This window comes from Mustela lutreola, chromosome 12, assembly GCF_030435805.1.
Source record: "Mustela lutreola isolate mMusLut2 chromosome 12, mMusLut2.pri, whole genome shotgun sequence".
NCBI classification, from domain to species: domain Eukaryota; kingdom Metazoa; phylum Chordata; class Mammalia; order Carnivora; family Mustelidae; genus Mustela; species Mustela lutreola.
The window spans coordinates 96,317,963-96,331,025 of NC_081301.1; the positions used below are offsets into that span (position 1 = coordinate 96,317,963).

The 13,063-nt window shown below is 59.5% G+C and overlaps 1 protein-coding gene across 1 annotated transcript; it reads left to right on the plus strand.

Annotated features, from left to right (window-relative positions):
- Window positions 1-19: 19 nt before the first annotated feature.
- On the plus strand, window positions 20-12,991 carry SUSD3 (sushi domain containing 3). Its single transcript, XM_059141916.1, has 5 exons — window positions 20-176; window positions 8,623-8,811; window positions 10,533-10,677; window positions 11,177-11,335; window positions 12,372-12,991. The coding sequence occupies exons 1-5, from the start codon at window positions 89-91 to the stop codon at window positions 12,565-12,567; spliced, it is 777 nt and encodes a 258-aa protein (XP_058997899.1). The 5' UTR covers window positions 20-88; the 3' UTR covers window positions 12,568-12,991.
- Window positions 12,992-13,063: the final 72 nt, after the last annotated feature.

Genomic DNA, 13,063 nt, shown 5'->3' on the forward strand with positions numbered 1-13,063 from the left:
GCGGGGCCCCTGGAGGGTGTGTCCAGGGCTGCCCCGCCCCTCGGGCTTGGGCCCCCGCAGTCCCCGCAGAGCGCGGCGGAGCGCAGGGATGCCCACGGCAGCCGCGACCCCTCGCCGTAAGGCGAGGCCCGGGGAGCGTGCGGGGAACGAGGAGCCCGCCCCGGGGAACCGCACAGGTGAGCGCTGGGGCTGCGGGCCGCGAGTGGGGCTCTGCACCCATTTCACCGACAGGGAAGTCGAGAGGCGGGCGGCACGGCGGAGGCGGGGAGGGGGTGCGCACAGCCGTGGGGGCAGGAGTGCACAGCTGGGAGAAGGGGCGCACAGCCGGGCCCGGGACGGCCCCCAGCCCGACACCCGCCGGAGAACGAGCCTCCCCGACCCACTCCGCGGGCAGAGCCGGCGCCCCAGCAGAGCCGGAGTCCGGCTGCAGGCGGTCTGAAACCAGGCGGCCCGAAACCAGGCGGCGGCGCCCAGCCGCCCACCAGCCCAGGTGCGCGCCCTCTCCCCGTGCGGCGCCGGCTCCTGGCCGGCTGCTTACAGGGGAAGTCGGTGAGGCGGACGTGCGGAACCTGCCTCACTTTGCGGGGAGGTGCCGCTGCCCCCACCCCCCCACTTCACAGGTGGGGAAACTGAGCCTGGAGGGGAGGACGCCTGCCCGAGCTCCCGCGACTGCCGGGCCCCGCATGAGGTCCGGGGTCTCCGGAAGGAGGGAGGGCTGGCAGTTGGCTTACTTTGTGGTTGATTTCGAGAGTGTTTTGGTGAGGCTTCCCCGTCGTGCTTGGCTGGGGTGTAGGAGCTCCTCCGAAGGCGCAGGTTTGAACGCTGGCTTTGCTGCATGACTGCGTCTGAAGCCTAACCCTCCTAGAAGCAGCGGCAGATGTCCCAGAGCCTCCCTTTAGTGCGCGCTGCCCCTCCTCTTTGAGCCCGAGGGTCTCTGCACACCTGTGCCCCAGGCCAGGTGCGGGACGGGGCTCTTCCCACACGCGGAAGGTGGACCTGGAGGATCAGGCTGGCCCAGGTCCCATCCCCTGGGGGCAGCCCATTCAGGCCTAAAACAATGACATCTGCCACTGGGGGGCGGAGCACGGGTGGGCAGGTTCTTCTCAAATGGGGAAACTGAGGCTCAAGGAGGTAAGTTGCCTGCAGAGCAGAGGTGCTCGGCTTGGGGAGTGGGAGCTGAGACCTGCCCCGGCTGGGTGGGGGGTTATCTTCTTCGACCCCTCCCACCCCATCCTCTCCTGCATTTGGTGCTTTGCCACTGTTGCTGTGTTCCGTGGGGACCCTGTGGCTTTGTTGCCGCACTCCCGGGGAGGTGGGTGTTGACCAAGAAGGGGCTTGCACAAGCCGAACTTAGGACTAGGACCGAAGCCCTGATGTATTTGCATACAAAAGACTACTGAGAACTCTGCCTGGGGCAGTGGGGGGCAGGGGGGTTTCTTAGAGGCCAGTCCCTGCCCTCTGGCCAGCCCAGCCCGGCTCCACCCCTGCTTCTGATCAGCTACCGCTCAGCCCTCTCCTGGATGTGAGCCTGGGGAGGGGGCGCTCCCAGCCCATAGGAGTCCTACTCCTGCATTTGGGTTCGGAAGCCCCCTCTGACCTGGGATGCGTCTCTCTGACTCTCGCCTCAGTTTCCCCATGTGCATGGTATACCTGCCCCCATGCTTGTCGACGGGCTAGGTGGAGTTGGGGGGCCTGTGTGCCCCCCCCACCCCGGCATGGTCGTTCTGCTCTCAGATAACATGTCCATCCAGACTCCTCCATTCCCCTGCCCCGTGGCCTTGGTCTTTCGAGCTGTGGATTCCCTCTTGTTCCTGTGGGCTTGTGAAGGGATGTGGGGGGGATCTTTTGGAGACACTTTGGTGCTCCCTTAAACATAGCAGTGGGGGGTGTTTTTCCTGTAGTCGTAAAATGGACACATTGCTCTGTTCTCCTGAGACTAGGTGTTGAAGTCCAGCTGTGTCCTGGGGTCCGCATTCTTCCCGCATCACCCATGTGTGGCTGCTGAAGGGCAGGTCGGCGGGGAGAGGCTGGCTCAGAGCAGGAGCTTAAATTTTTGTGGAGTGGCTGCCTGGGTGCCCAGCCCACCACGGAGGCCACCCTTCCACTGCCCATGGCCCCCGCCGGCTCTGGCCCTCGTCCCAGAGCAGCTCCAGCAACTCCCTGATGGGGGAGATTGTATAGGACTGCAGGAGGGACACAGGGTTCCAGCAGCCGGAGGTGCCCCCACTCCCGGACCTTCTGGAAGGCCTTGAGGGAGGAGCCTGGGAAGGGGCAGCAGGAGGACCCAGGATGGTGAGGGCATGCCCTGGGCGTCACTCCTGCTGCCCTACTGCACAGCTGACCTCTGCCCTTTTCATGAAGGAGAGACTGAGGCCCAGGGGGAGTTGTGGGAATCCAGATGTGGCCTGTGTTCCCCTGCAAGGCCAGCTCGGCCTCCTGTCAGGTGTGGGCAGAGCCTCAATGTTCTCCCCTGAAAGAGTTGGAGTCAGCCTGGTTCTGCTCTGGAAGGCATTGTGTATTCTGCTGGTGTGAGGTCACCTGCCAGCCGCCAGGGGAATGCCGGGGTGACCTGGTCTCCACAGTGGCCAAGGTCCAGGCCCGCCCCCACCCCTCATGGGGAAAGGAGACGCACTCTGAGAGGGCGAGTGTCTTGCCTGAGGACATACAACCAGGGCTATGGGCCTCCCACGTGTGGCTGTCCCTCCTGCTGGGATCGTGGGGGTCCCACCCTCCATAGAACACCTGTGTGTGCGCAAGTCAGCCTTTTAAACTCTCCTCCTGGGGTTTCCCTTTCCATTTGAGGGAAACAGACTCAGAGCAAGAAGAGAGTCCCCTGCAGCAGAGGGACCCAGGCCCTTGGTTTGCTGGCCCTGAGGCTGGCCTCCCCATTTCCCGTGATCCTTTGGCAGAAGGGGGTAAGGTAACTTATTTACCTGGACCCCTGTGGGTGAGGTCAGGGTTTGAGGGTAGCATGGTCTCCAGGAAGAAGGATGAGAGGGGTGGGCCTGTGGTCCAAGGTTCCAGATAAAAGATTAACAAGAGAGGCTTGTTCTTCTCCCGCTGGCCATGCGGGCTGGGCTGGGGAAGTGCCAGGGTCAGGCCCTGCCCCCTTCCCGTGTGCGAGTCCAGCGCAGGTCTGTCCAGGGAGCCCACAGGTTTACTGTCCAGGGAGCCCACAGGTTTGGTTTGGGTTTGTGTCTTCTTTGCATCCAATCTATTTGCTGTGTTTTTCCTCCTTTAAGATGTATTTGAACATAGCAGAAAAGAGAGAGGGGTCATAAAGAGCCTGAGGAGCCAGGCGGCAAAGGCTGAGGGGTGCAGCTTCCAGTGTCTGGGCCAGTGGCAGGTGGAGGGCCGGCCTGGCCGCTGGTGTCTGTGTGGGTTTTCAGCAGGGAGGGGGAAAGATGGGATTTGCCTCTTAGACATCAAGGCAGGGGCTGTTGGTGGGGTAGTGAAGGGGTGGGGGGTGTCCTGGGGGGGCTCCAGGCTGGGCAGAGGCTGGGGATGCGGCCGCTGGAGCAGCTGGCCCAGCTGCCAGGCCTGGGTGACTCAGGACGTGTCAGGGGGCCGGGGGTGGGGGTGGTGCTGGGGTAGGTAGGTGTTTTGAATCCCCAGTGGCACCGTGCTGCCTCCCTGCTCTGGCCTGGCTGTGTGTCACCAGTGGAAAGGTCTTGTGGGGACCCTGCCAGTGGACCCCTGGGGTGCTGGGGTGGACCTCCGCTTCCTCATCTGGCAAATGGCAAATGGGCTCAGCCAGGGAAGGGATGTAGGAGAGCCCGTAGGAGCCTGGGGCTGGGAGGTTGGCTTGGGTACCACGGCCTGGAGGGTCAGAAGAGGCATTGTGCCCTCCCTGGGGAGAGTGTAAGTGAGCCCCAGGCATGGCTCTAAGGTTTCCATGGGGTGGTCCTCGTCATGACCCTGGGGGCAGGGCACCCAGTTTCGCAGATGGGGACATGGAGTCTGAGCAAGAACCTGGGTCTGGGAGACGGTGGAGCAGAGTCCTGCCCCATGGAGGGGGCCTGCGGTTTGGGGTCTTCCCCACAGAGCAGGACCACCCTCCTGCTTGTCCGCCTCCCGTACAGGCTCCGGGATCACAGAGGCTTGAGCGGCCAGCCTGGCCCCTCTGCAGGGTGGGCTGTGGGCAGGGCTCCTCATCCTCCCCTCACTTACCAGGATTATTTCCTCAGGCCTGGGTTTTTAAGTGTTCAAGCTGCACGCGTGCTGGTGGCACAACTCCCAGCCTCTGATGGGTCTGAGCTCCCGTCGCTGCTGGGAGATGCAGTGTCTGAGGCCCCAGGGCTGGGGTGGGGGCCAGGACTCTCCTGGAGCCCTGCTGCATGTTCACAGCGTGAGCCCCACATCCTTTTTCCCATCTTGCATTGGGTGCGCCATGGCGGACCTGCGGGTCAGCGCCACCCCCGCACTCTCCCATCCTCACTGCTGGGAGCACTTGGGGAGGAGCATTGCCGGGTGGTGAAAGCTAGGTTGGGTACCTTGGCCACCAGAACTGGCCACAGCTCAGGATGTGACTGTTGGTAGCGGGCCCTGCCCCCACCCTGTGCACATGCCAGGGCGCACTGTGTCCCAATGATAGTGGTGGTTTCCCTGCTGGGGCCTCGTTGTCTGGGGCAGGCCCCCTGCCCAGCCAGCTGCCACACTGACAGGTCCCAGGCGCAGAGAGGCAGAGTGACAGGGTCACCCAGCTGGTGTCACCCTTGCTGCCTTGATTCCCGGGGCCGGCAAAGCCCCAGGGGTAGGGGTCTAGAGGGCCACCTGGTTACATGCAGCCATGTCGCATGCTGGGGGCGCTCTCCCTGGGTCTTAAGTTATACTTAAGTATACTCAGACATACTCGCAGAGTTGAAGGGAGTTGTTATCACGCCTTCTAGCCTGACCCTGACTCTGGACCTTTTCTTGAGAAAGTTCTAGTTGTACAGACTGGGTGCTGGTGAGGGGGGTGGTGCAGACCAAGGCGAGCACCCCCGGAACTCAGCTGCCTTCCCTCCTTGAGGGCCAGGGCCTTGCAGGGCGGTACCAAGGAAGCCACTGAGCACAGAAGAATGCAGAAGTGACAGGTCTAAATTGGGGACTCGGAAGTGTTGGCTGCAGGGTGACCATGTGACCGGCCTGTGGCCTATCTACCCTTCCCAAACCCCCCTGCCCAGAAGGACTGCATGAGTCCAGGTCCACGGTCCTGGTGGCGGTCCCGGGCTTGGGCCTTCTTCCGTCTATTCATGAATGCATGGCCGGCTGTCGAGGGAGAGGTTGCTTAGTTCAGAGTTCACTCCGGAGTACGGGTGTGCGTCCCACTGGGCACCCCACAGGGTGGGTGCCAGGTCAGCGCCCTTCCACCCCCCACCCACCTTGGTAGGCTAGTCATTTTACCGTTGACCCTGCCAGCAGCCCAAAAACAATGCCTCACGTTTCAAATGTGCATTTCTTTGATTGACATAAGTCTTTTCCTGAAAGGTTTGGAGCTTTATTGAGAGAGCATTCATATCCGATGTGATTCATTCTTTGAAGTATACAGTATTTTTTTTTAAGATTTTATTTTTATTTATTTGACAGATAGAGATCACATGTAGGCAGAGAGGCAGGCAGAGAGAGAGGAGGAAGCAGGCCCCCTGCCGAGCAGAGGGCCCAATACGGGGCTCGATCCCAGGACCCTGAGATCATAACCAGAGCTGAAGGCAGAGGCTTTAACCCACTGAGCCACCCAGGCGCCCCTGAAGTATACAGTATTTAATGTGTCCGGCAGATCTGGGCAGCCCTCCCCACGGTCTGCCCCAGGACATTTTCGTCACCCCAGAAAGAAGCCATGCATGCCGCAGCAGTGTCTCTCCCGCCCTGGTTGATCCACTCTCTGCCTGAGGATTGGCCTCATGCAGGAGGTTCATAGAAATGCAGTCCAACCACGTGAGATTTTGTGGCCAACCGGGCCGCAGGGTGGTCAGCGCCTCTGTCCTTCGATATTCCCTGTGTGGCTTGTTCTGTGTGCCGTTTATCCGTTGATCAGCGGGTGGGCAGGAGGGCAGTTTCTAGGTTCCAGCTGTTGTGAACTGTGCTGCTGGGAACGTGTGTGTACAGGTCTATGTGGATGTGTTTTCCCCTCCCCGGTCTGTGGCTGAGCGGGGCGTGGCGGCATCACACGCTGACTGTCCACGTGCGTGCGGGGCCCCGCTAGGGCCACTGCGCGCCTGCCTTCCCGCCTGCTGTGCGGGGCTCGGGCTCCCACACCCCTGGTACACCTGTTCCCCTCTGTGTCACGGACAGATGCTTGTGGAGGAGAAGCAGCACCTCCGTGATCTGATTAGCGCTTTCCTGAAGGTGAAGGAAGCTGAGCATCTTGTCATGGCCGCTGGTACATCTGTAGAGAAATGTCTGTCCGATCCTGTGCCCACTTTTAGATTCAGGTCCCTTCTGTAATTCAGTATAATAATTTCTGCAGGGCACCTGGGTGACTCAGTCAGTGAAGCGTCTGCCTTCAGCTCTGGTCGTCTTGGGGTCCTGGGATCGAGCCGCCCATCAGGCTCCTTGCTCAGCCGGGAGTCTGCGGCCTCCCCTGCCTGCAGGTGAATAGTGTGGTCAGGCCCGGTTGCTGGAGCACTGTTCTGGTCCCACTGAACCATCCTGGCACCCTTGTTGAAACTCGCTTCACTGGGAATAGGAATTTATTTCTGGGCTCTCAGCTCTGCACTACTGGCCTCGATGTCTGTCCCTTTGTTACCGTAGCTTTGTGGAAACTTTTGAAAGTGTGAGTCCTCCAACTTTGTTCTTTTTCAAGATCATTTTTGTGTGGGCTGCTGGGTCTTCGGCAATTCCTTATGAATTTTTGGGCCAGCCCGTTGGTTTCTAGAAGGGCAGCAGCTGGGACTCTGGTAGAGGCCAGGCTGTGTGTGCGGCTGAGCGGAGGCGAACATCCGTCCCCTGGAGTCCGTCTCCCTGTCCGCAGGGAGGGTGGCTTCCCTTCATTCAGGAACTTTATTTCCACCAACAATGTCTTAGAGTTTTCCTGGTTTAAGTTTTGCCCTTATTTTGTTCAGTGTATCCTACAAAAGGAAGCGGGATTGACGTCTCCGTCTCACTCCCAGGCTGTTCACAGCCGCTGTGCTGAAGTATGGCAGATTTCCGTGTGTCGGTCATGCCTCCTGTGGCCCTATGGGAATTCTTATTTGTTTCTGTAGGTTTTTACTAGATTCCTGGGGGATTTTTCTAGATCCAAGATCATGTCATCGGATGAAGAAGTTTTGCTTCTTCCTTTTTGACATGAATGTCTTGTATTTAATTTTTTTTTAATATTTTTAAAAAAATAGGGAAGCAGGCTCCTTGCTGAGCAGAGAGCCTGATGTGGGACTCGATCCCAGGACCCTGAGATCACGACCTGAGCCGAAGGCAGAGGCTTTAACCCACTGAGCCACCCAGGCGCCCCTTGTATTTAATTTTTTTAACTGATTGCCCTGCCCCTGGTTTTTGAGGCATTTGTTTTTCTTTTCTGCTTGACCTGTACTTCTCTGTTGTGACTCTGGGCACTGTTGCTGATACATAAGGGCAGTCTGTGGGGAGAGACCCTCCTGCTATGCCGAGTGTTACTTCTGGGCCCCTCCCCATGGCGTCAGCCCCCTCCGCGAGATCGGCGTCCCCGCGGGAAAGTGGGGGTGAGGATTCCTCCCTGCTCTCCTCTGGGATGGCTGTGGGGGCTGAACCAGGCTGGGAGTGAGGGTCCTTCTTTTTTTTTTAGTTCCGTGAGGGTCCTTCTTGACCAGAACATTCTATCAGAGCTGCATTGCTGGTGGCAGTGACACTGGCGATGGTCATGTGCACACAGGAAGGCCAAGCACTGTCCGGCCTTGCCATGCCTCAGTTTCCCCATCTGTGAGGGAGTGATGGACTGCTCTGCTCATGGGAGCGAAGCACCCATTAGGTGCCCAGGGTGTCTCAGCTGATCCAGGAGTGAGCCATGCCCCTACGAAGTGCACAAAGCCTAAGGGCCCCTGGCTCACCTTCTCCCTCACACTGCAGCCTGTGGGCCCCCCCAGGTTCTCAGTGGCGCCGAGCACTTGCAGCCTGGCGGAGCAGAGTTAGGGGTGATAACCCCCACGTGGTTGATATTCAGGTATAACTTCAGACTCCCCCAAAAACCTTACCAATGCTGCTGCTTACTGCTCCCTGGTGACCGAAGCCTCACTGATCACACCACCAGCCACTAGACACGTGGCTTGTGTGTTAGGTGTGTTACGTACTGTGGTCCTACAGTAAAGGGAGCTGGAGAGAAGCAGACACTGGGAAAGTCACAGGGAAGGGAACTACGTGGACAGTTCTGTCCTGTAATGAGTCCAGCATCAGTGTACCCGAGCCGTTCAAACCACCTTCAGGGGTTGCCTGAATTTGCCTTTATTGTCGTCTGACACAAAGTTGTGTTTTCAACACTGTGGTCCTTGGAGCCTCCAGAGTTCGCTTACTGTGGGACCCGCTCTGCCTTTATCTGTGGTCACCGGTCTGATGGCTGCCACACACTTGCTAGCCTGGGCCGTGGGACCTTCTCCAGAGTGGCTAGTGGGGCTAGTGGGGCTTCTGCCTGCCAGCGTGGGGTCATCACACCGTCTCTCCTCTTTTCTTCCCTAGGCGTGTGCACACATGTACAGCCACCACCGAGGGGCACCCTCCAAGTCCTCCGTGGCAACGGCACTTCCGTGGGGACCATCATTGTGTTCCACTGCCCCTCAGGCCACCAGATGGTTGGGTCTGGCCTCCTCACCTGTGCCTGGAAGGGGAGTGTCGCTGAGTGGTCTTCAGTGACCCCCATGTGCAAATGTGAGTCCTGCTCCCCCGAAGCCACCCCCCAACTCAGCACCTGCGGGGGTGGGGGGCTGCCAATCCACGGCAGGGGTGCAGTGGGTACGGGTCAGTGTGGGGCCTCTGTGTAGGGTCTACTCCTGGTGCTGGCAGCCCAACAGCCCACGTGGGGCTCCATGTCTTCGTTTGCACTCAAGGCCCAGCAGCGGGGCCCCAGCTCTGCCCCTGAGGTGGCCGCTCACCTCCAAGAGGTCACTTGTACATTGGAACTAGCGCTCTGTCGTCTTTGAAGTGGGTGGCTACGTTTGTTCATTCATGTGTCCTCTTGTGCATGCACATGGCCCATCGTACTAGGAGGGTGCCCCGGGTTGTGTGTGCCACGGATCCTCGAACTGGGGGCACTGATGTTACCAGCTGGGTGAAGAGACGGCTTTCCAGTATTTGAGTTATATTTGTTGTACAGGGTGTTAATAACACCCAGCACAGCATTTCTCAAAGTGCGGTCACTTTTGTGTTGATGTATGTGCATCGGAGAGGGCTCTGTGGTCAACACAGGTGGGAAAATGCAGGAGTCATAGGCTGCAGCACTTCTCAGAGCCTTTAAAATGCTCATGTGCTGGATGAATGTCTTTGAAGGAGGGTGCCTGTCAGATTAGACTCCAGGAGACAGGAAACGCAAGAGAACAGGTTCACCAAGCTTTCTCTTGCCCATGGCCCCCAGGAAGGGCATCTCATGTGGCACCTCCTATAACAGGGACCCAGGCCTCTCTGGGCTGTGGCTCGGGGACATGGCCCAGGATGGAAGCAGCTGCTCCTGCCAGGCAGGGCAAGGAAGGCCCTCAGACAATGCTCCCCACCCTTCTCCTCACCCCACGGAGCGGAATGTGGACATGCAGCTGTAGGGGAGGCCGGGAGAAGACCTCTGTGTGGGTGGGCTGTGTCAGCTAGGGCAGGAGACGGGGATATGGGGTATGAGCAGTGTCTGTGGCGAGGGAGGATATGCAGTATTGCTCATACCGAGACCCCAGGCCTTGTTTTCCCAGAACACCCTTTAGAACCAAATAGAACCACCTCTCAGCACGTAGCTGGCCACATGGCTATTAAGTGGCAAAGGCCCTTTGACCCTGAGCACAGCCATTTTTCTTGCTTTTGAGCCCTTCCAGAAAGTGACGGCCCATAGGCCCTTGGAGGGTTGTGCTGGCTTGTGACCTTGTGGAAGCAGGCCATGGGCTGTATGTGGGCATCTGGGGCCCAGGCTGCAGTGTGTGGGCCAGCATTGACCTCGCTGTCAGAGCTGTTCCCAGTGTGCCACTCGGAGCTCCTATGCACCTTCAAAAACCCTGCCGAGACACCCCTTTCTTTTCTTTTTCTTTTTTTTTTTTTTTTAAGATTATTTATTTATTTGACAGAGAAGAGAGACAGCGAGAGAGGGAACACAAGCCGGGGGAGTGGGAGAGGGAGAAGCAGACCTCCTGCTGAGCAGGATGTGGGGCTCGATCCTAGGACTCTGGGGTCATGACCTGAGACGAAGCTGAGACGAAGGCAGATACTTAACTGAGTCACCCAGGCGCCCCAAGACACCCTTAGATGACAGAGTTCCCTGATAGCCCCACTCCAACAACATTATGCACAGAGCTTGGCCCCAGCCACCAGCACCTCCCTGCTCCCCTGCCATGGAACAGAGCTTGCTGAGAGCCTGGGCGAGCCCCGCGCAGGAAGTAGCCTTGTCTTCCTTGCAGCGGTGCCGCCATACGAGACCTTCGGCTTCAAGGTGGCCGTGATCGCCTCCATTGTCAGCTGTGCCATCATCCTGCTCATGTCCATGGCCTTCCTCACCTGCTGTCTCGTGCGGTGCATGAAGAGGAGTGAGCAGCCATCCGACAGGTACACTGGCCCCCACAGCCCCCGGGCCTCCCTGCTGCTGAGGGCTCTTCACGGGCCCCTGCCGTCTGTGCCGGGGCCTCCTGTAGGTATGTGGGGCTCCTGGGGCAGCCCTGGCTCCTCAGGGAGCCAAGCTGCAGAGCGTGGCCCCATGGCAGTGGGGGGCTCGGTATCCCATGCACATAGGGCTGGGCTGGGTGTCGCTTAGGCAGGGCTGGCTCACACCCCACTGTGCTGGGTGAGCAGGGCTGACCAGTGATAGGGAGTTTGGGCGCGCGGCCAGACGCTGGGCCACCGCCACCTTCACTGTACTATAGCTTTGCCTGTGTGTTTCTTATAAAATATTTACAGGGTGCGAGCTGCCATCTTAACCCTCCGCAGGGGTGCGGCTCGGGGCTCAGTGTGAGTGGCCCTTGGCACCCTCCGGCCCTAGAGCTTCCGGCTGCAGCGGCTGTCTCGCCGAGGTCTGGCATCTTGAGCATCCTTCCCCATCTCTCCCCAGGGCGACCCAGCTGTGGCTCCAGCTGAGAGCCGGGGACTTGGAGACAGTGCCGCCTGCCTACCTGGGCCTCAAGGGCGTGAACAACAGCAACAGTGGTGGCGGCAGTGGGGGGCCCGCAGGCCGTCCTGGCCAGGCCCACGACAACTACAGTTTCACTACGTGCGCATGGGGGGTGTTGAGGGGGGCGTTGAGGGGGCCACCGGGGTGAGGCGGGCCCCCAGCTCGGTCAGAATACCACCACCCCACACACTGCCCAGGCTTACCTGGACCTCAACTCCTGCCCCTGCACCAGTGGCCGGACGTCCTTCTCACCCAGGGTCCAGACCCTGTGCCAGATGCCTTTCTCCTGGGAATTCAGACCTGCAGAGGCATGAACTCCCTTCCCGAGGCCCCAGCAGGACTCCCTGTGTCTCCCCCTCCTGTCTCTCATGCTTCCTACATGCGTGCATGTGCTTTCTGAGCCGTCACAAGGATGTCCTCTTACACCCCGTCTCTGACTCGGGGAGTCCCGTCTCTGCATGTGGACTGCAAAGAAAGTACCTCCTAGTGTTGCTAGCTTTAAATGCATGCCTTCCTACCCCACGACAGGTGGCACCTGAGGCTGGGTTCCGGGCACCCTAAGTGGGATGGCCATTGCCATGTGCGGGCCCTGGGCCTGTGGTCCCACAGAGGTGGAATCCTGGGCCACCAGGCTTCTGCACAGCCCCATTTGGGCTGCGTCTCCGCGAGGGACCCCATGGTGGCATGTGTGCGGGTCACAGACACGGGTTGGGCGAGCATCCCATGGGCATGTGGGCTGCGGTCTCTACAAGGGACCATTCTCCTGTCTCCACGACCTCTGACCTAAGGCCTCAGGGTCCAGGGACGTTCCAGCCGGAACCAGTTACTGCCCTGGGATGACAGAATGGCCCCTAGGGTTTCGGTACACTCTGAATGAGCCCCCTTCCTCAGCACCACCCCCAAGTAGCCCCTTCCCACCCTTGGAGGGTGGGTACGCTGATTCTTGGATCACGTACCTCATACAGGTGAGGGGTCTGAGGCCCAGGCAGGGGCACCAGTGGAGGGACCTCCTCAGGCTTAAGGCAGTTCTGAGCCTGCTTAAGCCTACGGAAGGCCAGGCCCCAGGGGCCTATCATGAGGGCAGGGTGACACAGGTCCCCGCCCTTCCCCCAAGCCTTGCCTCTTTTTCCTGCAGGGACCTAGGTGAGGGCACCAGAGAGCTGGCTGGCATGGCCCGTGGCGTGGACAAGGACCCCTGGACCACCAGTTGTCCTGCGAGCTCACCCTGTGCCCAGGTGATGGTGCACGTGGCCGACCTGGGGCGCACCCCGCCTGCCCCCTGGCCCACTGCAGGAGTGTCCAGACAGCACATGGCCTACGTCCCGGGGTGACTGAGGCAGAGTCTGGAGCCTGCCCTTCACACAGGAGGACCAGGGACACCCCACCACCCAGCCACCTACCGTCTCAACCTGTGTCTAGCTTGTGATGGCTCAGTAAAACCAGCTTCCGGGGTTAGAGATCCCCCATGGAACTGAGCTGGGGACTCCAGAGCGTTGTCCTGTCCCAGGGGGGCCCCTCTGGAGCAGCTTTTATAGACAGGCGTCCTCTGAGCCATCACAGAGTTTCCGGAACCAGATGCAGCCTCCCCACCCAGCTGGCTCCTTTAAAGAGCCTGGGAGATGTTTTAAGCAAATCTTGTTTTGCATGGGGTCGGGGGAGAGAGAGCAAGGACTGAGCTGGGCACTGCTTCTGCTCTGTGCAAAGGTACCACAAGGGGAAAGGGGTGTGAAATAAACAGTTCTAACACTGGAGAAACAGAGGTAAAAATCACTGTCTCGATTTTCAGTCTCTCTCAAAAGACATAAAGCAGGTTTTACTCAAAGTGTA

Excerpts from the sequence above, each read along its gene's own strand:
- SUSD3 (XM_059141916.1), top strand. The coding sequence starts at position 89 with ATGCCCACGGCAGCCGCGACCCCTCGCCGTAAGGCGAGGCCCGGGGAG. Across the intron at positions 177-8,622 it reads CGCCCCGGGGAACCGCACAG|GCGTGTGCACACATGTACAG; the intron begins GTGAGCGCTGGG and ends TTTCTTCCCTAG. Across the intron at positions 10,678-11,176 it reads AGTGAGCAGCCATCCGACAG|GGCGACCCAGCTGTGGCTCC; the intron begins GTACACTGGCCC and ends ATCTCTCCCCAG.